At 41.7% G+C, this 22,909-nt stretch overlaps 1 protein-coding gene across 8 annotated transcripts in view; it reads right to left on the bottom strand.

The window, feature by feature from the left end:
- The window catches only part of magi2a (membrane associated guanylate kinase, WW and PDZ domain containing 2a), a 275,882-nt gene extending 253,470 nt beyond the window's left edge, over positions 1-22,412 (bottom strand). For all 8 annotated transcript variants that reach the window (XM_031831557.1, XM_031831550.1, XM_031831551.1 and 5 more), the window contains exon 1: positions 21,335-22,412. In XM_031831557.1, the coding sequence (XP_031687417.1) occupies positions 21,335-21,632 (298 nt within the window). In that variant the 5' untranslated portion in view covers positions 21,633-22,412. The remainder of the gene's footprint in view (positions 1-21,334) is intronic.
- Between the last annotated feature and the right edge of the window lie 497 nt (positions 22,413-22,909).

Below are 22,909 nucleotides of genomic sequence, written 5' to 3'. Positions count from 1 at the left end.
ACAGGCACTTTAGTATTGCCAGTGTAACAGTATAGCTTCCGTCCCTCTCCTCGCTCCTCCCTGGGCTCGAACCGGCAACACAATGACAACAGCCACCCTCGAAGCAGGGTTACCCATGCAGAGCAAGGGAAACAACCACCCCAAGGCTCAGAGCGAGTGATGTTTGAAACGCTATTAGCGCGCGCTAACTAGCCAGCCATTTCACATCGGTTACACCAGCCTCATCTCGGGAGTTGATAGGCTTGAAGTCATAAACAGCGCAATGCTTGACACACAACGAAGAGCTGCTGGTAAAACGCACGAAAGTGCTGTTTGAATGAATGTTTACGCGCCTGCTTCTGCCTACCACCGCTCAGTCAGATACTTAGATACTTGTATGCTTTTAGGCTCAGTCAGATTATATGCAACACAGGACACGCTAGATAATATCTAGTAATATCATCAACCATGTGTAGTTAACTAGTGATTATGATTGATTGATTGATTGTTTTTTATAAGATAAGTTTAATGCTAGCTAGCAACTTACCTTGGCTTACTGCATTTGCGTAACAGGCAGTCAGTCTCCTTGTGGAGTGCAACGAGAGAGAGGCAGGTCGTTATTGCGTTGGAATAGTTAACTGTAAGGCTGCAAGATTGGGTCCCCCGAGATGACAAGGTTAAAATCTGTCATTCTGCCTCTGAACAAGGCAGTTAACCCACCGTTTCTAGGCCGTCATTGAAAATAAGAATGTGTTCTTAACTGACTTGCCTAGTTAAATAAAGGTATATAAAAAATTCAAATATATTTAATGTTTATTTTTTTATAAAAAAAACGGCACCCAAAAATACCGATTTCCGATTGTTATAAAAACTTCAAATCGGCCCTAATTAATCGGTAATTTCGATTAATCGGTCGACCTCTACTTAGGATGACCTCTCTTTGCAGGGGAGAAAACGGAAAGAGGGAGAGATGAGACATGTAAAGATCGAGAGAGGAGGGGACAGAGAAAGCTAGAGAGATACTGTACTACTAGCAAGTTTAAATTGAATTGAGTTGTAGGGCTAGACTAACTATCCTTCGCATGAGCCTTGTGGGATCTGTACTGGGCAGCAGTAAATCAATGTTCCCCCGCATCTTCATAGAACAGATCTGCCTCTACCTGAAAAAAAGCAACTCTGTCTGTTCCGCACTCTCTTTGAGTTTGCCAGCTTGCCCGATCTATGAAGCACACAGACGCACACACACTGTTCCTCACTCTCTTGATGTTTCCCTTCTCTCACTCTCTGAAACACACACACACACACACACACACACACACACACACACACACACACACACACACAGAGGTGAAGGTAAGCTTCTCTGTTTGCTGTAGCAGCCAGTGGCCAGTCCATCACATTTCTCAGATACACAGCAGCTCCCCAGCCTCTCTGAATACTGGGGCTTCAACAGTTCACTTCAATATTGATTGTTCCCTTTCCCAGTGATTCAGCATGAACCGGTGCAGGCTGTGGGGTTTGCAGAATATTCTCTACAGTGTCTTTCTCTCTGTTTTCTAAGTAAGCTTCTCTCTCAACCCCCAATGCTTTTCTCCATGATTCCAAAGGTCTGTGTTTTCTGCATGCACGTTTTGTCATTGCATTTTACACTATACTGTATAAATGTTCGGTTGCCAACCATTCAGAGCATCTGCAGATGGTTAAAGAGTTGCAGTGTAAAATCCTCCACCTCTTTGTGATTCACGATTCCTCGACAGCGCTGGGTTGTACGCGAGCTACTCTCCTACTCTATAATCAACACGACACATTGACTACACTATTCCTGTAGGCAACTTTGATTGGCATCGATAGCGAGCCAGCGCTTTGCCAGCCCCCGAGGAAACCATGCATTTACTGCAGGCAAATCCCCGCCTCGGCCCGACACTTTGATTTGTGTAGAAAAGATGAGAATCTCCTTATCCATGGGAGGGAAGGAGGGAGGGAGCCTTCATCATCACTAGATCACAAACATCACACGGGGACATATTGCGGATTTCAATGCATAGCGGGTATAAGTAGATGTGTTTAGGATTTCTAAAGACATATACTTTCCATTTCAAAGGCTTCTGTTTTTATGGCTGCACATATGAAATACAGCCCTTATGAAATGTTGCTCCCAATACTGAAACCAACTGGTCCGGTGTAGGCCTGTTCAAGTTCTGCTTAAAAGGACGTTTAGATACAGTACAGCGTTCCCCTACACTCCTAGAAAAAAGGTGCTATCTAGAACCAAAAAGGGTTCTTCGGCTGTCCCCATAGGAGAACCCTTTGAAGAACCTGGAACCAAAAAGGGTTCTCCTTATTGGGATAGTCGCAGAACCCTTTTGGAACCCTTTTTTTTACCATTAAAAACCAGCCTAGCTAATCTACAGGAAACACTGCTAGATCCAGTCTGGTGGTTCTGAAATATCTTTATGGTGGAGGCCATGTCCTTGATCAAGGATACCTTCACAGCCCTGCAGTCAGATGCTCAGCAGGAGGAATTGATACTGCCAGGCACACCCACACACCAGTCAGCCAGGCCTTCACACTCACTGGAGAGAAACTACTGCAGCTCATCCACTGGCTGGTATGCCTGGCTGGTATGCCTGGCTGGTAATGCTGAGCGATTAGTGCATTTTGAGATCAATTCGGCTTTGGTACGATGATAAAAAAATTATCACAACTTTCGATTTCATTTATTTAAATTAAATGCACTATGCATTATGTTGGTTAAAGGCTGTAACAACACTGTATAAAACTATACAAGTCCCATGATGGTAGTGACTGTTCATTACTTCTTATCACTTATTAACCATAATTTATTCACATTACTTTAATAAATAAAAATTTTAAATATATATATATATATATATATTTGATGACTTTATTATTTAATTCCAAGTCATCATCTCATCTCTATAGAGCTGCTGCCTATGCTGTCTGAAAAAAATCACTATTTTAGAAGTTCTTCAAAGTAAATAAGGCATACTTTTATGACTACTGAATACCAACTATCAATCACTTAGATCATGTATTTTCAGGTTCCCAAAGCAACTGGTTTCTATCCCTCTCGATCACAAGTTCTCTCTTCTCTCAGTCTCCATGTCTGCTCCGCACAGACTGGACAAGTTTAAGCGGGCTCGCAATGGATTATGGTAATTGTAGTTAATTTCCACGTTTTCTGTGCTAAACTATGTAGAATATTGGCCTGTTGGAAACTACAACTCCCTACTACATTGCACAGTTCAGGCTTCATCTGATTTATGTCTACAGAAACTGCATTGAGATCACAGAAAGAAAAAAAACAATTCAAATAATTGAACCGATGTCGGTCAATAACTTAAAAAACCAAAAATAACAAAAATGTTGGTTTATCGCTCAGCACTACTGTCTGGGTTGGCTGTGGATCAACACTTCAAGAGACTTCTGATTGGATAATGATATACACTGAGTGTACAAAACATTATGAACACCTGCTCTTGCCATGACATAGCCTGACCAGATGAAAGCTATGATCCCTTATTGATGTCACTTGTTAAATCCACTTCAATCAGTGTAGATGAAGGGGAGGGGGAGAAAGGTTAAAGAAGGATTTTTAAGCCTTGAGACAACTGAGACATATATTGTGTATGTGTGCCATTCAGAGGGTGAATGGGCAAGATAAAATATTTAAGTGTCTTTGAACGGGGTATGGTAGTAGGTGCCAGGTGCACCGGCATGAGTGTGTCAGAAACTGCAATGCTGCTGGGTTTTTCCCACTCAACAGTTTCCCATTGTGTATCAAGAATGGTCCACCACCCAAAGGACATCCAGCCAACTTGACACAACTGTGGGAAACATTGGTGTCAACATGGGCCAGCATCCCTGTGGAACGCTTTCAACACTCTTAGAGTCCATGCCCGACGAACTGAGGCAGTTCCAGGGGCAAAAAAAAGGGATTCAACTCAATATTAGGAAGATGTTCTTATGTTTTTTGAACACTCAGTGTATGTCAATTATACTCTGTCTTTCAAACATCAGAGTCTGATCCCACTTTCACTACTTAGAGATAGTCTTAAAATATCCCCTTCAACTGTGAAACAGAGATGGCTTGCGGTTTCAGTTGTGGTTTGGATATAAACGGTTTGCTTTGAATGTAGTATAAATGTTTGTCCGGATGTGATTGTGAGCGCTCACATTTGATATAAGGGTTATTGCTTAAAGTGTGTCCATATGATTTGATTTATTAGGATCCCCTATTACCCGACGCCACTGGGGACGGCTGGTCTTACTGGGGTCTGACACGTAACCAAAAAGACATACAGACTAAAGACTTTACAATTTAGGATATCCTGCGCCGGCTTTTTCACAGCCCACAGTCCAGCCAGGACGCCTGGTGCCAGCTCTACGCTCCAGACCGCCTCCTCGGTCCAGGATATCCTCTGCTGGCTCTACTCACTGTGTCGCCAGTACGCCTTCACAGCCCAGTGCATCCACGCGCGAGCGTGTGTGTGCATCATTGTAATCATGAATGAGTAAATGGTATTTGAGTGTGACACTCTATGGGATTAACAATCCAATACATCCAAATTGCCACAATGTATATCTTGAGATTGTAATACCAGGGATTAATGTGAGCATATACAGCATATGATGGACCCTCTGGAAAACATACTTCCTGAATACACCATGCCATTTTAATAATTCACTTATAGGTCTACGTGTATCTAAACCTACACATCTGACAGAAGCCCAGAGATTCAAAAGAAATAACTTCAGCTGAAATCCAATGAGCTATAGGCGAACCAGGGAGGACCCTAATATAATGTATCACACAAAGTGGTTTCAGGATAGCACTGGTAACAAAGCATTCTGGTCTGTTCTCTGTGGAGCTTTAAAAGTCAATTTCCTTTAGCATCTGAGTGGATTCAAAATCAACTGAAAAACATCTCATAGAGACACTTCACAGAGGGTGGTTATGTCAAATAGAGTATGATAATGACATCCGGTATCTCTGCTTAGCTTCCTTGGTAACGGACGCTGGTCAGCCACTGTGTGTGGAGAACAGATATTGCATCTGGCTTGCAGCAGTATCTGTGTCAAATTCCAAATATCTAGTACCGGTAAATACTGTAGGTACAGATGCATTTTATTGAAATAAAATAAAATGCTATTCGTCAGATGCTTCATAAATAACAGTTGAAGACTAACAGTGAAACGCTTACTTACAGGCCCTTCCCAACAATGCAGAGAGAAAGAAAATAGAGAAATAATAGAAAAGTTATTTATCATCTAGGTCTGTCTGGATGAAGTACATGTTTAGGTTAGGTTAAATGTTATGTCTCTTGGCAGTCAGAGAGATACTTTCAAACTGCTACTAACTGCAGTGTCTTGCAGAGTAACAGAGAAATATTTTGCTCTTTTACTACAGGCTACTTTACAATAGTCTCCTATACTGTGACACAGACGACATGATAATACTGTCTTTTAACGCAGACATTGTCACGCCCTGACCTTATAGAACCTTTTTATTTCTCTGTTTGGTTAGGTCGGGGTGTGATTTGGGTGGGCATTCTAGTTTTTCTATTTCTTTGTTGGCCGGGTATGGTTCCCAATCAGAGGCAGCTGTCTATCGTTGTCTCTGATTGGGGAATCATACTTAGGCAGCCCTTTTTCCCACCTTAGATTGTGGGATCTTGTTTTTGCATAGTTGCTGTCTAGCCCTGTAGAACTTTACGTTCGGTTTGGTATTTTGTTGGAGTTCAGTATTAAAAATCATTTTCCATGCAGCGCTTTGGTCTCATTCATCTAACGACGGACGCAACAGACATCTCAAAGCTGATTTCTACCATCTCTGGTGAAACATCTAACACAGACCCAACTTTTGTGTTCACAAGATACACAACAGAAAAAGTCCCCACAATATCATGGACACCAGTCCCCGGTGCAGAGAATGCAGTGGAGCTCCTCCATACAGTTCATGGAACCCCCTCGAGTGCAGGTTGACGGAGAGAGTTGGCCAGCTCGATAGGATGAATAAGACAGACAGGTCTGCTGTGCTGTGTGAGTGTCTGGTCTGATGTATCACTACCCAGCTGTCCCCAGAGGTCAGGCTAGGAGTCAGTGTAAAAACAGCACACAGTAGCAGGATGTCTCCACCTCTATCCAGCCTCGCTGCTTCACAGGTATGCTGACAACCCAAGGGGATGGTGAGTGAGCGCACGTTAGGACGCATGACTGAAGAGAAACAGCAGCAGAATAGTCCCAGAGGCAGGTAGTGTGTGTGTCTGTGTCTGTGCGTGTGCTACTTACACACTCTCAGAGGTGAACTGACATAGTGATGATGAATTGGGCTGGTTCCAGAGTGACCGAATGGACAATATGGTACCCTAGAAATCAAATCAAACTTTGACACATATGCCGAATACAACAAGTGCAGGCTTTACCTTGAAATGCTGACTTACAAGCCCTTAACTCTTTTTGAACTGAACTGTTGATTAAGAAAATATTTACCAAATAGACTAAAATAAAAAAGTAATAATAAAAAGTAACCCAATAAGAATAACAAGGCTATATACAGGGGGCTCCGGTACCTAGTCAGTGTGAGGGGGTACAGGATAGTTGAGGTCATTTGTACATGTAGGTGGGGGTGAAGTGACTATGCATAGATAATAAACAAAGAGTATCAGCAGTGTACAAAAGGGGGGGGGGGGGGTCAATGTAAATTGTCCGGTGTTTTTTTTATAAATTGTTCAGCAGTCTTATTGGTTGGGGGTAGAAGCTGTTGAGGAGCCTTTTGGTCCTAAACTTGGCGCTCCGGTACCGCTTGCCATGCGGTAGCAGAGAAAACAGTCTATAACTTGGGTGACTGGAGTCTCTGACAACTCTATGATCCTTTCTCTGACACCGCCTATTGTATAAGTCCTGGATGGCAGGAAGCTTGGCCCCAGTGATGTACTGGGCTGTACGCACTACCCTCTGTAGCGCCTTACGGTCAGATGCCGAGCAGTTGCCATACCAGGTGTAACCGGTCAGGCAGGACGCTCTCGATGGTGCAGCTGTAGAACCTTTTGATGATCTGGGGACCCATGCCAAATCTTTTCAGTCTCCTGAGGGGGAAAAGGTTTTGTCGTGCCCTCTTCATGACTGTCTTGGTATGTTTGGACCATGATAGTTTGTTGGTGATGTGGAAACCACGTAACTTGAAACTCTTGACCCGCTCCACGACAGCCCCGTCGATGTTAATGGGGGCCTGTTAGTATTAGTATTTGGTAGCATTGCCTTTAAATTGTTTAACTTGGGTCAAACGTTTTGGGTAGCCTTCCATAAACTTCCCACAATAAGTTTGGTGAATTTTGGCCCAATCCTCCTGACAGAGCTGGTGTAACTGAGTCAGGTTTGTAGGGTGCCTTGCTCGCACACGCTTTTTCAGTTCTGCCCACAAACTTTCTATAGGGTTGAGGTCAGGGCTTTGTGATGGCCACTCCAATACCTTGACTTTGTTGTCCTTAAGCCATTTTGCCACAACTTTGTAAGTTTGCTTGGGGTTATTGTCCATTTGGAAGACCCATTCGCGACCAAGCTTTAACTTCCTGACTGATGTCTTGAGATGTTGCTTCAATATATCCACATGCTTCACAGTTGGGATGGTGTTCTTCGGCTTGCAAGCATCCCCCTTTTTCCTCCAAACATAACGATGGTCATTATGGCCAAACAGTTCTATTTTTGTTTCATCAGACCAGAGGACATTTCTCAAAAAAGTAATCTTTGTCCCCATGTGCAGTTGCAAACCGTAATCTTTTTTTATGGTGGTTTTGGAGTGGTGCCTTCTTCCTTGCTGAGCGGCCTTTCAGGTTATGTCAATATAGGACTCGTTTTACTGTGGATATAGATACTTTTGTACCAGTTTCCTCCAGCATCTTCACAAGGTCCTTGCTGTTGTTCTGGGATCGATTTGCACATTTCGCACCAAAGTAAGTTCATCTCTAGGAGACAGAACGTGTCTCCTTCCTGAGCGGTATGACCGCTGCGTGGTCCCATGGGGTTTACACTTGCGTACTATTCTTTGTACAGATGAACGTAGTACCTTCAGGCATTTGGAAATTGCTCCCACGGATGAACCAGACTTGTGGAGGTCTACAAATGTTTTCCTGAGGTCTTGGCTGATTTATTTGGATTTTCCCATGATGTCAAGCAAAGAGGCACTGAGTTTGAAGGTAGGCCTTGAATTACATCCACAGGTACACCTCCAATTGACTCAAATGATGTCAATTAGCCTGTCTATTAGCCTATCAGAAGCCTCTAAAGCCATGACATCATTTTCTGGAATTTTCCAAGCTGTTTCAAGGCTCAGTCAACTTATTGTATGTTAACTTCTGACCCACTGGAATTGTGATACAGTGAATTATAAGTGAAATAATCTGTCTGTAAACAATTGTTGGAAAAATGACTTGTGTCATGCACTAAGTAGATGTCCTAACCGACTTGCCAAAACTATAGTTTGTTAACAAGAAATTTGTGGAGTGGTTTAAAACCTGTTTTAATAACTCCAACCTAAGTGTATGTAAACTTCCGACTTCAACTGTATCCAAAGTGATTATACAAGTAATTCTGACCAACTGTGCAACATATGAGTGCTTAACAGACAGGCTGAGCTGCAATACAATTCAACGTCCAGGAGCTCAGACAGGCTGTGCATTCCTGTATGTGGATGTTGTTACTAGTGGGGGAAAAATATACCCCCCTGTGTGGGGCGTGCATGCTGGAGAGGGTGTTGCTGAGTCAGGTCCTCCTCCCTATCCTCCTCTCTCCTTCACATAACATGCTCTTGACAGGTCGGAGCGCTCGAGGAGAAAAAGACGGAGTGGTTTTAAAATGAAGCCAGCAAAGTTTATAGATGCCTTCTCCTTGCTTGGAGGGTAGTCATGGACATGGTTGCTTGTTGCTGTGCAGAGTGCCAACGCTCCAGCAGTCCACAGAGTCTAGAGCCCATGCCACTCAGACTTAATTTATTTTTCTAGCCAGGGTGCCTAGTGGGCCACGGATGAGGACCACTAACGCCTCGAGCTGACCTGGAAATGGCTCCTCGTACCTGCGCCCAACACCTCTCTGGGAGGCCAAGTCTGCATCTTGGGCACTCAGCCAGTCTCTCACCAATCTCAGAACCAAATCTCATTTTCACGCTGGCCTGGCCAGCTACTCAATGTTTCATCTGTCACGAGAAACTGGTGTCTCACTATGGTGCCATACAGTCCCACTTCCGTACCCACTCGCTGACTAAGACTGGCTGAGAAGCAGAGCCTGGCTGTGAGGTGAAGCAGACTGGTTTGCTGAACCACAGCTTAGCCTCTGGAAAACAGAGCAAGAGTTGATGGGTTTAGTGAAAAACATACAATCACCTTTACATAAGAGTACACCACTAGTGTCAGTCCACTGACTGAGGCTATACCAGAATACAGAGCTGGTTCTGCTGCCTGCCAGTCATATCTCTTTTGTGTCCTTCTCATTGTGAAGATTCATTAGACCGCAGTTGTCTGAGTCTATCCATTCAATTTCAGGGTGTAACTGTCCTGTGTTGGGTCCTATCTTGGGTAATGTCCCAATCAGCTGTAGTTGAGATATTCTAATTACATCCTGAACACAGAGTTGATTCCTGCTGGCAATCTCATCTAATCCTCTCCTAGAGGACCAATGAAGACCTCAGATTCTCAAATCAAATTGATTTGTCACATACACATGGTTAGCAGATGTTAATGCGAGTGTAGCGAAATGCTTGTGCTTCTAGTTCCGACAATGCAGTAATAACCAACGAGTAATCTAATCTAACAATTCCAAAACTACTACCTTATACACACAAGTGTAAAGGGATAAGAATATGTACATAAAGATCTATGAATGAGTGATGGTACAGAGCGGCATAGGCAAGATGCAGTAGATGGTATCGAGTACAGTATATACATATGAGATGAGTAATGTAGGATATGTAAACAGTGGCATAGTTTAAAGTTACTAGTGATACATGTATTACATAAAGATGCAGTAGATGATAGAGTACAGTATATACATATGAGATTAATAATGTAGGGTATGTAAACATTATATTAAGTAGCATTGTTAAAAGTGGCTAGTGATATATTTTACATCAATTTCCATCAATTCCCATTATTAAAGTGGCTGGAGTTGAGTCAGTGTGTTGGCAGCAGCCACTCAATGTTAGTGGTGGCTGTTTAACAGTCTGATGGCCTTGAGATAGAAGCTGTTTTTCAATCTCTCGGTCCCAGCTTTGATGCACCTGTACTGACCTCGCCTTCTGGATGATAGCGGGGTGAACAGGCAGTGGCTCGGGTGGTTGTTGTCCTTGATGATCTTTTTGACCTTCTTGTGACTTCGGGTGCTGTAGGTGTCCTGGAGGGCAGGTAGTTTGCGTTGTGCAGACCTCACTACCCTCTGGAGAGCCTTACCATTGTGGGCGCAGCAGTTGCCGTACCAGGCGGTGATACAGCCCAACAGGATCCTCTCGATTGTGCATCTGTAGAAGTTTGTGAATGTTTTTGGTGGCAAGCCAAATTTTTCCTCCTGAGGCTGCAGTTGCAGTGTGTGTGTGTGTGTGTGTGTGTGTGTGTGTGTGTGTGTGTGTGTGTGTGGACTGGAACACTTGGATTACTTACACAGGTCATGAAAAATGTATGGGAAACTGTGGGACCCATTTTCAATGTTTATTAAAAGAAAAATTACAATTAATATTTTTTTTCAACCTGAGACTCATTGGCATTGGCTCATTTTCCGTGAAGAACATGTAAAATAACACATTTTCATTGAGTGCACACGGGGCACCCCCCTACACATTTATATTACATATGTGGTGCTCGTGTCCACTGGACCCGAGGATAAAAGAAGTGTGGAAAAGTGTGTGTGTAGGTGAAAATAAGTAAAAAATTAAACAAAAAGGTTTGCTGTGTGCCTTCATTGTCTTCCTCCCCCCTGGGCCTGCTGTTTCAACATAGCAATAATAACCTGTCTGTCTCCTTGCCTGTCTGCCTGTCTCCCACTTTTCTCGCACTCTTTACCCTTTGTAGTGTGTGAAACTACACAATGTCTTGCGGGAACCTGCACAATGTTATTACAATACATTATTCCCATACATTGTAAAACATAAATCAAATAAAAACATTTCCCCCCCCCACTCTACCCCAGCCAGGTGCAAATTGGCAGAGGGACACAACAAATAAATAGCTTTGCATCAAAATGGCAAAAAAAAATCTCTGCTCAGAGGGCCTTAGAAATATTTTTTTCAGGGAGAGAAGCTAGTGTGGAAGGAGTGTCTTCCATTTTGGAAGATGAAGAATTTTCAGAATATGAGGATCATGTCTCTGTCAATTCGGAGTCTGACATTGAGTTGGAAGAAGAGGATGAGATTGACCTTCAGCCAGCCTCAAGATTAGTCCCTCAGCAACCAGCTCATCAGCAGCCTGCAGGAGGACAAATATGGATGTCAAAACATTTTGAAATGTAATGGTCTTCTTACCCAAGGAATGAGCCACCCCGCATGGCTGCCAAGGTGATAAGGATGTAATCAGGGCCGACGCGGATGGCGGTTACTCATGTTCAGGACATAAAGTCTTCTTTTCAACTGTTCATCCCAGACACCATCCAGGAAATCATTCTAGACTGCAGTCATTTGGAGGGAAGGCGTGTTTTTAGGGAGAGATGGAAGGAGATGGACTAAACTCATTTACATGCATACTTCGGGGTTCTTATCCTTGCTGGTGTTTTCAGATCCAATGGGGAATCCACAGAATCCATGTGGGATGCAGAAACTGGCAGAGAACTTTTCAGTGCAACAATGTCTCTGGAAAAATTCCACATTATTTCCAGGATTATCCGCTTCGATAACCGAGACACCAGTCCAGCTCGGCGGCAGAGAGACAAGCTAGATGCAATCAGGTCAGTGTGGGACAAGTGAGTGGACCGCCTTCTCCTGTTTTACAACCCTGGGCCCAACGTTACTGTTGATGAAGAGCTTATGTCATTTAGGGGGCGCTGCCCCTTCAGGCAGTACATACCGTTTAAACCCGCAAAATATGGAATCAAGATCTGGACTGCCTGTGATGCTGCTTCATCATATGTGTGGAACTTGCAAGTGTATACAGGGAAGCCAGATGGAGGAGCCCCTGAGAAGAACCAAGGGATGTGGTTTGGGCCAGTTTTTGCTGTTTTGTGAAGGGAGTAGTACACAGCGTTGTACAAGATCTTCAGTTTCTTGGCAATTTCTCACATGGAATAGCCTACATTTCTCAGAACAAGAATAGACTGAAGAAAGTGCTTTGTTTCTGGCCATTTTTAGCCTGTAATCGAACACACAAATGCTGATGCTCCAGATACTCATCTAGTCTAAAGAACGGCAGTTTTATTGCTGCTAAAGAACGCCAGTTTTATTGCTGCAGTTTTATTGCAGCTAACACAACGTGCCTTTGGAACACAGGAGTGATGGTTGATGATAATGGGCCTCTGTACTCCTATGTAGGTATTCCATTAAAACATGTGACCCCAAACATTTGAACAGTAGTATGTATGTGAGTGTGTGAGTGAAATGTTTGTAAAATTCCTGAACTAATTGTTTTCATCATTCCAGATGGAAGCGGGTAGCATGAAGAAGAAGTGGTGCGATGTGTGGGGACCCAAGAAGGACAGGAAGACACAGTACACATGCATCAAGTGCAAGAAATACATTTGCAACACACACACACACAGAGTGAAACTCTGTCCCTCATGTTTTCTGTAGTGCGGCCTTAATTTGTGTTCAATGGGGCTCATTTATCATTTCCATAAAATACTGTATGTAAAATTTGTCCTTCCAACTTGTTCAGTTCAAAGCAATAAACATCAATAGTGATGAAAACCTTGTTTCATTTATATTTGTTCAATATACAGTTGAAGTCAGAAGTTCACGTACACTTAGGTTGGAGTCATTACAACTTGTTTTTCAACCACTCCACAAATGTCTTGTTAACAAACTATAGTTTTGCAAGTCGGTTAGGACATCTACTTTATGCATGACACAAGTCATTTTCCCAACAATTGTTTACAGACAGATTATTTAACTTATAATTCACTGTATCACAATTCCAGTGGGTCAGAAGTTTACATACACTGAGTTGACTGTGCCTTTAAACAGCTTGGACAATTCCAGAAAATGATGTCATGGCTTTAGAAGCTTTTGATAGGCTAATTGATATCATTTGAGTCAATTGGTGTACCTTTGGATGTATTTCAAGTCCTACCTTCAAACTCTGCCTCTTTGCTTGACATCATGGGAAAATCCAAATAAATCAGCCAAGACCTCAGAAAAAAATTGTAGACCTCCACAAGTCTGGCTCATCATTGGGAGCAATTTCCAAACACTTGAAGGTACCACGTTCATCTGTACAAACAATAGTACGCAAGTATAAACACCATGGGACCACACAGCCGTCATAAAGCTCAGGAAGAAGACACGTTCTGTCTCCTAGAGATGAACGTACTTTGGTGCGAAATGTGCAAATCAATCCCAGAACAACAGCAAAGGACCTTGTGAAGATACTGGAGGAAACAGGTACAAAAGTATCTATATCCACAGTAAAATGAGTCCTATTTCAACATAACCTGAAAGGCCACTCAGCAAGGAAGAAGCCATAGCTCCAAAACCGCCATAAAAAAGCCAGACTACGGTTTACAACTGCACATGGGGACAAAGATTGTACTTTTTGGAGAAATGTCCTCCGGTCTGATGAAACAAAAACAGCACGGTTTGGCCATAATGACCATCATTATGTTTGGAGTAAAAAGGGGGAGGCATGCAAGCCGAAGAACACCATCCCAAGCTCGGGGGTGGCAGCTTCATGTTGTGAGGGTGCTTTGCTGCAGGAGGGACTGGTGCACTTCACAAAATAGATGGCATCATGAGGTTGGAAAATGATGTGGATATATTGAAGCAACATCTCAGGACATCAGTCAGGAAGTTAAAGCTTGGTCGCAAATGGGTCTTCCAAATGGACAATGACCCCAATCATACTTACAAAGTTGTGGCAAAATGGCTTAAGGACAACAAAGTCAAGGTATTGGAGTGGCCATCACAAAGCCCTGACCTCAATCCTATAGAAATTTGGTGGGCAGAACTGAAAAAGCGTGTGCGAGCAAGGAGGCCTACAAACCTGACTTGGTTACACCAGCTCTGTCAGGAGAAATGGGCCAAAATTCACCCAACTTGTGGAAGGCTACCCAAAACGTTTTACCCGAATTAAACAATTTAAAGGCAATGCTACCAAATACTAACTGAGTGTATGGAAACTTCTGACCCACTGGGAATGTGGTGAAAGAAATAAAAGCTGAAATAAATCACTCTACTATTATTCTGACATTTCACATTCTTAAAATAAAGTGGTGATCCTAACTGACCTAAAACAGGGAATGTTTACTAGGATTAAATGTCAGGGATTGTGAAAAACTGAGTTTAAATGTATTTGGCTAAGGTGTATGTAAACTTCCGACTTCAACTATATATATATATATATATATATATATATATATATATATATATATATATATATATAGTGCCTTGCGAAAGTATTCGGCCCCCTTGAACTTTGCGACCTTTTGCCACATTTCAGGCTTCAAACATAAAGTTATATAACTGTATTTTTTTGTGAAGAATCAACAACAAGTGGGACACAATCATGAAGTGGAACGACATTTATTGGATATTTCAAACTTTTTTAACAAATCAAAAACTGAAAAATTGGGCGTGCAAAATTATTCAGCCCCCTTAAGTTAATACTTTGTAGCGTCACCTTTTGCTGCGATTACAGCTGTAAGTCGCTTGGGGTATGTCTCTATCAGTTTTGCACATCGAGAGACAGAAATTTTTTCCCATTCCTCCTTGCAAAACAGCTCGAGCTCAGTGAGGTTGGATGGAGAGCATTTGTGAACAGCAGTTTTCAGTTCTTTCCACAGATTCTCGATTGGATTCAGGTCTGGACTTTGACTTGGCCATTCTAACACCTGGATATGTTTATTTTTGAACCATTCCATTGTAGATTTTGCTTTATGTTTTGGATCATTGTCTTGTTGGAAGACAAATCTCCGTCCCAGTTTCAGGTTTTTGCAGACTCCATCAGGTTTTCTTCCAGAATGGTCCTGTATTTGGCTCCATCCATCTTCCCATCAATTTTAACCATCTTCCCTGTCCCTGCTGAAGAAAAGCAGGCCCAAACCATGATGCTGCCACCACCATGTTTGACAGTGGAGATGGTGTGTTCAGGGTGATGCGCTGTGTTGCTTTTACGCCAAACATAACATTTTGCATTGTTGCCAAAAAGTTCAATTTTGGTTTCATCTGACCAGAGCACCTTCTTCCACATGTTTGGTGTGTCTCCCAGGTGGCTTGTGGCAAACTTTAAACAACACTTTTTATGGATATCTTTAAGAAATGGCTTTCTTCTTGCCACTCTTCCATAAAGGCCAGATTTGTGCAATATACGACTGATTGTTGTCCTATGGACAGAGTCTCCCACCTCAGCTGTAGATCTCTGCAGTTCATCCAGAGTGATCATGGGCCTCTTGGCTGCATCTCTGATCAGTCTTCTCCTTGTATGAGCTGAAAGTTTAGAGGGACGGCCAGGTCTTGGTAGATTTGCAGTGGTCTGATACTCCTTCCATTTCAATATTATCGCTTGCACAGTGCTCCTTGGGATGTTTAAAGCTTGGGAAATATTTTTGTATCCAAATCCGGCTTTAAACTTCTTCACAACAGTATCTCGGACATGCCTGGTGTGTTCCTTGTTCTTCATGATGCTCTCTGCGCTTTTAACGGACCTCTGAGACTATCACAGTGCAGGTGCATTTATACAGAGACTTGATTACACACAGGTGGATTGTATTTATCATCATTAGTCATTTAGGTCAACATTGGATCATTCAGAGATCCTCACTGAACTTCTGGAGAGAGTTTGCTGCACTGAAAGTAAAGGGGCTGAATAATTTTGCACGCCCAATTCTTCAGTTTTTGATTTGTTAAAAAAGTTTGAAATATCCAATAAATGTCGTTCCACTTCATGATTGTGTCCCACTTGTTGTTGATTCTTCACAAAAAAATACAGTTTTATATCTTTATGTTTGAAGCCTGAAATGTGGCAAACGGTCGCAAAGTTCAAGGGGGCCGAATACTTTCGCAAGGCACTGTATATATATATATATATAGTTGAAGTTGGAAGTATATATATATATATATATATATATAGTTGAAGTCGGAAGTATATATATCCCATGTCTTGATTATAATAGATTAAAAAAAATAAAAAAAACATTTTATTTAAAAAAATGAATAGCGCTTTCATTGATAAATGTGATCTAGCAGAGGTAAATGTTAACCATGTATGCTGTGTATATTGCTTGTAAATGATATGCGTACATTTTTAGGTAAATTGTTATGGTGTATTGTTTTAAAAACCCAATAATGTTGTGGGTCCATCAGACCCGCAAACATTGGGTGAATAACAAAAACATGAACACCACACAAGGGTTAAAGCACAACGGAAATTGAGCGCTCCAGCACGGCTAATCACATAACTGCAAAACAGAGATGCAGGGCTGTAAACCTATTAAACTAGGATCTAGAACTATTTAATGGCATCAAAGACCACAATGAAGGAGGAAGGAATGTGTAAAGCAATAGTCTGAGGGGGAGGATGTGTTCGTGTTATGACCCTATTGAAGCATCACACTGTTCACATGAGATATATTATTTAAAACACCCTGATCAACCATTGGAGGTTAAATCAAGCGTGTAAACTTGTCAGCGATACTGCCCTTCAACTGGCTGAGAATGATGAGCACTTTGGCTACGTTCAGCGGTGTCCCCAGTTCTCTTGATAAGAAGACTGGCATGTGGCATCAAAACGTTCAAGGTCACTATCAGACTTGTGCCACTGTGCTGTATATTAGAGGTTGACCGATTAATTGGAATGGTTGAATAATTAGGGCCGATTTCAAGTTTTCATAACAATCGGAAATCGGTATTTTTGTACACCGATTATTTTTGTTTTTTACACCTTTATTTAATCTTTATTTAACTTATTTAACCAGTTAAGAACACATTCTTATTTTCAATGACGGCCTAGAAACGGTGGGTTAACTGCCTCGTTCAGGGGCAGAATGACAGATTTGTACCTTGTCAGCTCGGGGGATCCAATCTTACAGTTAACTAGTCCAACGCAATAACGACCTGCCTCTCTCTCGTTGCACTCCACAAGGAGACTGCCTGTTACGCGAATGCAGTAAGCCAAGGTAAGTTGCTAGCTAGCATTAAACTTATTTTATAAAAAACAATCAATCAATCATAATCACTAGTTAACTACACATGGTTGATGATATTACTAGATATTATCTAGCGTGTCCTGCGTTGCATATAATCTGACTTAGCATACAAGCATACAAGTATCTAAGTATCTGACTGAGCGGTGGTAGGCAGAAGCAGGCGGATAAACATTCATTCAAACGGCACTTTTGTGCGTTTTGCCAGCAGCTCTTTGTTGTGCGTCAAGCATTGCGCTGTTTAGGACCTCAAGCCTATCAACTCCCGAGATGAGGCTGGTGTAACCGAAGTGAAATGGCTGGCTAGTTAGCGTGCGCTAATAGCGTTTCAAACGTCACTCGCTCTGTGCCTGTGGTTGTTTCCCTTGCTCTGCATGGGTAACGCTGCTTCAAGGGTGGCTGTTGTCGTTGTATTCCTGGTTCGATTCCAGGGAGGAGCGAGGAGAGGGACGGAAGCTATACTGTTACACTGGCAATACTAAAGTGCCTATAAGAACATCCAATAGTCAAAGGTTAATGAAATACAAATGGTATAGAGGGAAATAGTCCTATAATTTCAATAATAACTACAACCTAAAACTTCTTACCTGGGAATATTGAAGAATCACGTTAAAAGGAACCACCAGCTTTAATATGTTCTCATGTTCTGAGCAAGGAACTGAAAGGTTAGCTTTCTTACATAGCACATATTGCACTTTTACTTTCTTCTCCAACACTTTGTTTTTGCATTATTTAAACCAAAGTGAACATATTTCATTATTTATTTGAGGCTAAATTGAATTTATTGATCTATTATATTATATTAAAATAAGTGTTCATTCAGTATTGTTGTAATTGTCATTATAAAAAAAAATAGTTTTTAAATAAAAAAAGTTATTAAAAAAACGATTAATCGGTATCGGCTTTTTTGGTCCTCCAATAATCGGTATCGGTGTTGAAAAATCATAATCGGTCGACCTCTACTGTATATATTACTGTGTAATCAATTCTGAATGGGCAAGACAGTAGCAGTCGGGATAAACTGTCTTCCCTGCCACTCTGCATGGGGAATCTCCATATGATGTCATATCAGACCTGACACCCACCGTCTCTCTGGCATACCAAAGCTCTTTGGCCTGGAAAGATACAAAGAGCTTCTAAATGGTTCAGATTTGAGCCATCTGAATCATCTTCACTGAAAGATACCAAGAGCTTCTAAATGGAACAGATTTGAGCCATCTGAATCATCTTCACTGAAAGATACCAAGAGCTTCTAAATGGAACAGATTTGAGCCATCTGAATCATCTTCACTGAAAGATACCAAGAGCTTCTAAATGGAACAGATTTGAGCCATCTGAATCATCTTCACTGAAAGATACCAAGAGTTTTTAAATGGAACAGATTTGAGCCATCTGAATCATCTTCACTGAAAGATACCAAGAGCTTCTAAATGGAACAGATTTGAGCCATCTGAATCATCTTCACTGAAAGATACCAAGAGCTTCTAAATGGAACAGATTTGAGCCATCTGAATCATCTTCACTGAAAGATACCAAGAGCTTCTAAATGGAACAGATTTGAGCCATCTGAATCATCTTCACTGAAAGATACCAAGAGCTTCTAAATGGAACAGATTTGAGCCATCTGAATCATCTTCACTGAAAGATACCAAGAGCTTCTAAATGGAACAGATTTGAGCCATCTGAATCATCTTCACTGAAAGATACCAAGAGCTTCTAAATGGAACAGATTTGAGCCATCTGAATCATCTTCACTGAAAGATACCAAGAGCTTCTAAATGGAACAGATTTGAGCCATCTGAATCATCTTCACTGAAAGATACCAAGAGCTTCTAAATGGAACAGATTTGAGCCATCTGAATCATCTTCACTGAAAGATACCAAGAGCTTCTAAATAGACAGATTTGAGCCATCTGAATCATCTTCACTGAAAGATACAAAAGCAATTGAATTAAACTCGTTAGTATGCGATAATTGAAAAGGGGGCATATTACTGTCCAATCAAAGTATGTCCACATCTGTAATTAAAAGATCAATACTTTGGCACAAGCAAAACCTGCTTGATAAACAACTATAGCAAGAGAGAGTTATTAAAGTGATCCAAACAAAGCCATGACAAAACTTCCACAGCTTGACCAATCCGATGGGGACGTGTCTAACAGAGGAAGTGTGAAAATTAGGTTCATATATCTTTAATTTGAGAAAATCCCCTGGGTATGAAGTGGAACGGCCTCCCAATCACACAAAGCACACAGCCAAAGACTTTGATCCAAAGCTCCTTACAGGGTTTCGCTGATTTTATTTATTTTTTTACCCCCAAGAGGATTGACTAGAGATCTCTCACCCAGCCTGAAATGCAAAACATCCCATGTTATATCTCAGAGAAGAAACAAATCTGTAGGGAAGGGCATAGGATCGTCACTATGTAGAATGCAAATATATATTTTCCTGCAAGTGTTATATCTCTATAAGCTCTCTATCATAACTACTGTGTGTGTTTAAAGCCGCCCACAGTCAGAACGTAGGCCTATATTCAGTAAAGCCCCATAGCCTATGCAGTTGAAAGGTTCATAGCAGCATGTTATTTATATGGAGCTGTCTACTGCTCACATTCATGGAACTGAAGAAGACACTTTGAACCAATGGCGTCTTACAGCTGAATCACTTTGTTTTGTGTTTGTTTTGTTTCTTTTTTTTGATCCATGTACTGTATGTTAATTTAATTTGATCCCTGCGGTTCTCAGGTGCAGTGGGATTGGGATGAGGTGGGAGGTGAAACTTCATTTTGTATGCATGTGTTCATGTTTGTTGAAAGTGATTATTAAATTTAAAAAACATCACAAAAAAACGTTCATAGCTGCCACCTTCACTTTTATTACAACCATAATGAGTCCGGTTTTCCCCACAAGGAACTCCCATAGGCTCTATTCTCCATGCATACTGAGAATGTATGTTTTCTATAAGAGTCCCTTCCAGAAGACCGTAAGGTGCCCAAAACAATACAAGTCTAATCAATGAATGTTACTGTTCAATAGCCTTATCTCCTGATATGGTTTACAAATAATACATGGACAAGTTGTCTACTATGGGCTACATATTTTAACTCCAAACTAACCATCTAGAGTTGAAGAATCTCACAACAATAAGGGATACATATTTCATGCCACTATGTTTCCAAACCTTGAAGCCTTCTGACTTCAGGCGCGAGCCTGCATGGGTACATGTGCATCTAATGTAACCCAATCAGCACGTGAAGCAATTACTCGCAAAATACATAACTGAATACTGTATCAATAAAAATGACAAAAATTCGCCCATGACATGGGTGACTTATTTCTGATGCAACCGTAGTCGAACTTTAGTACCTTTTCCCGCTAAATTAATTCAAGAAATGTGATACTTAATTAGTAGAATTTATGTCCCTGAAAATCAATTATAACATTTAAATGTGCCAACATCAGAACTCACATTACTAAATCATGAAACAAAATGCCACACCCACACGCCTGACAATAACATTCCAGAGTAACATTCCACCCTGTCTGACAGCCAGGCCAACGACATAAATCCCAAAACATGCCTCAATGCAGAAAATGTACAAACCATAAAAAATATATAGCATATTTTACAAGATCATCGATAGCTGCCGACCGCCTCCGGGATATACAAAATGAATCCGATTACACCTTCTCAAACATAACACACCCCCATTCCAGTCATGACACCAATTCTGCTACTTAGCAACATGAACTGTGCAATAGAGAAATTCAAGGAGCTGCGCTACAAAATAACCATCATTTGAATGTAACTTTGTTGCACGTCCGCCCTTTGAACACAATAGATCAGGAAGCAACAATAAAAGTTTGCGCTCCCTAGCCGCGTCTTCTTTCAACTTAAGATATTCATTATTTCGATGTTTTGGGGGAACAATAGAAATACGTATCAAAGCATTTTTAAACAACAGCAGACAAAAGAGTTCATAACAGAGTCGTGCAAACAGTTCACTCACCTTGTTTGACACACTTAAGGCGGACAGGGTCTTTGCTGTGTCTGACCACTGCATGTACGTCCCTGATGGTTAGTCCGGCCACTGGCGTTTCATTGACCTCAAGGAGTAGTTCATCTTGGGACAGTCTGCCGCTCTGGCAGGCCACCTTGCCTTGCCTAACCTCCCCAAGATAAGGGAACTGTCCATTCTCCGCGCCTCCCTTCAACTCGAACCCAAGCTCCCCTTCCTTATTCCTGCAAAGGACACTCTCATAGACTTTGTTGGTCCAGTGGTTTTTCTTCTTCAGGCTTTTGGACATGGCTGAATAGTGGCTATCCCTTGAGGGCACCCATGCAAGAAATTATCGGTCCTTTCCGCGGGCGTCCCTGGTTTTAGCTTCCCAGCTTGATGTTATGGTGAACAGTTTCAACAAACGCCAGTGGTCGTATCCATGTCAGCACAGGATACACAGCAGCTGTCTCAGCCTGCGTTGCTGAACTGAGCTCGCTATACACACAGTTGCAGCCAACTGACCCGGATGTGATGTCTGTAGGAGGAGAGAAGGCACGGCTCCCGAATCCGAAGCTTCCCGCAGAAAGGAAAAAATGAAGGAGAGAAAATGAACGGTATTTTCCACTGGCATGGCCACGCGCATCAGATCAGACTGACCTGGGAAGAAGCCGAAAGCAGCCGCCTCGCCTCCATCTCTCACAGACACATTTTCCGAGTTCTTAGAGACGTGGATACTTTGTTGCCGAAATTCCACAGTTGTAGGATGCAGAGTTGCCTATAGTGAACGGATCTTTTCTGTATTCCCATTGTTCTCGTGTTCGATGTTGAAACCTATTTTATGCTGCTACACTTACATATAGCCTACTTGTGTATTCACGATAATATCTACAACAACAAAAATCACTGTAGGATATTCAGTTCCACAATATGTATGTATTTACTTCATGGTAATTACATTGGTATACGTTTAACAAGTTGAACAGTTGAAATTGTATGCTGTAACAACATTGACCTGCTCTGTAACGACACTAACGCAGTTGTTATGTAAATACCTATTTATTTGCGCTTGAATAAAACAAAATGTAATTGCAAACACTTATTGTGGCACAATGGTCCTCCTGTCAGACACTCCTACTGTATGTCAACTATTCACATGGGACTAGTCCTCTAGTATGGCCATAAATGTTTGAATGAGGAAGTCTTTTAGTTGATATTACAATTTAATGGGTAGGCTACACAGCTACCGTACAGTACAAAGTTAGTTTTATACAATATTCAATACTGTTGTTGCAGATTTTCCCACAGGCTCCACTCTGTTTATTTAGGTTTTTGACTTGTGAAAGTTTTATTCACTGGTTTACTTATTTGTTTCCCCCAGTTCAACATGCATTATGGTCAGGTGACACTTCTGCAAACAGTCTCTGATTGCAGTCCAGGATGCTAGCCTACAAGTCCCTGTCACATAACCACACACAGCCCTCACTTCACAGCACACCTTGGCCTGAATGTTACTGTATATGCTAGGGTGGATATCTGGCAAGACAGAACACAGTTCTATACATACTGGATTCAGACATTAACATC

Source organism: Oncorhynchus kisutch, linkage group LG9 (genome assembly GCF_002021735.2).
Source record: "Oncorhynchus kisutch isolate 150728-3 linkage group LG9, Okis_V2, whole genome shotgun sequence".
Lineage (NCBI taxonomy): Eukaryota > Metazoa > Chordata > Actinopteri > Salmoniformes > Salmonidae > Oncorhynchus > Oncorhynchus kisutch.
The sequence above is the reverse complement of the archived record's forward strand: the minus strand, read 5'-3'. Positions and strand labels throughout refer to the sequence as shown.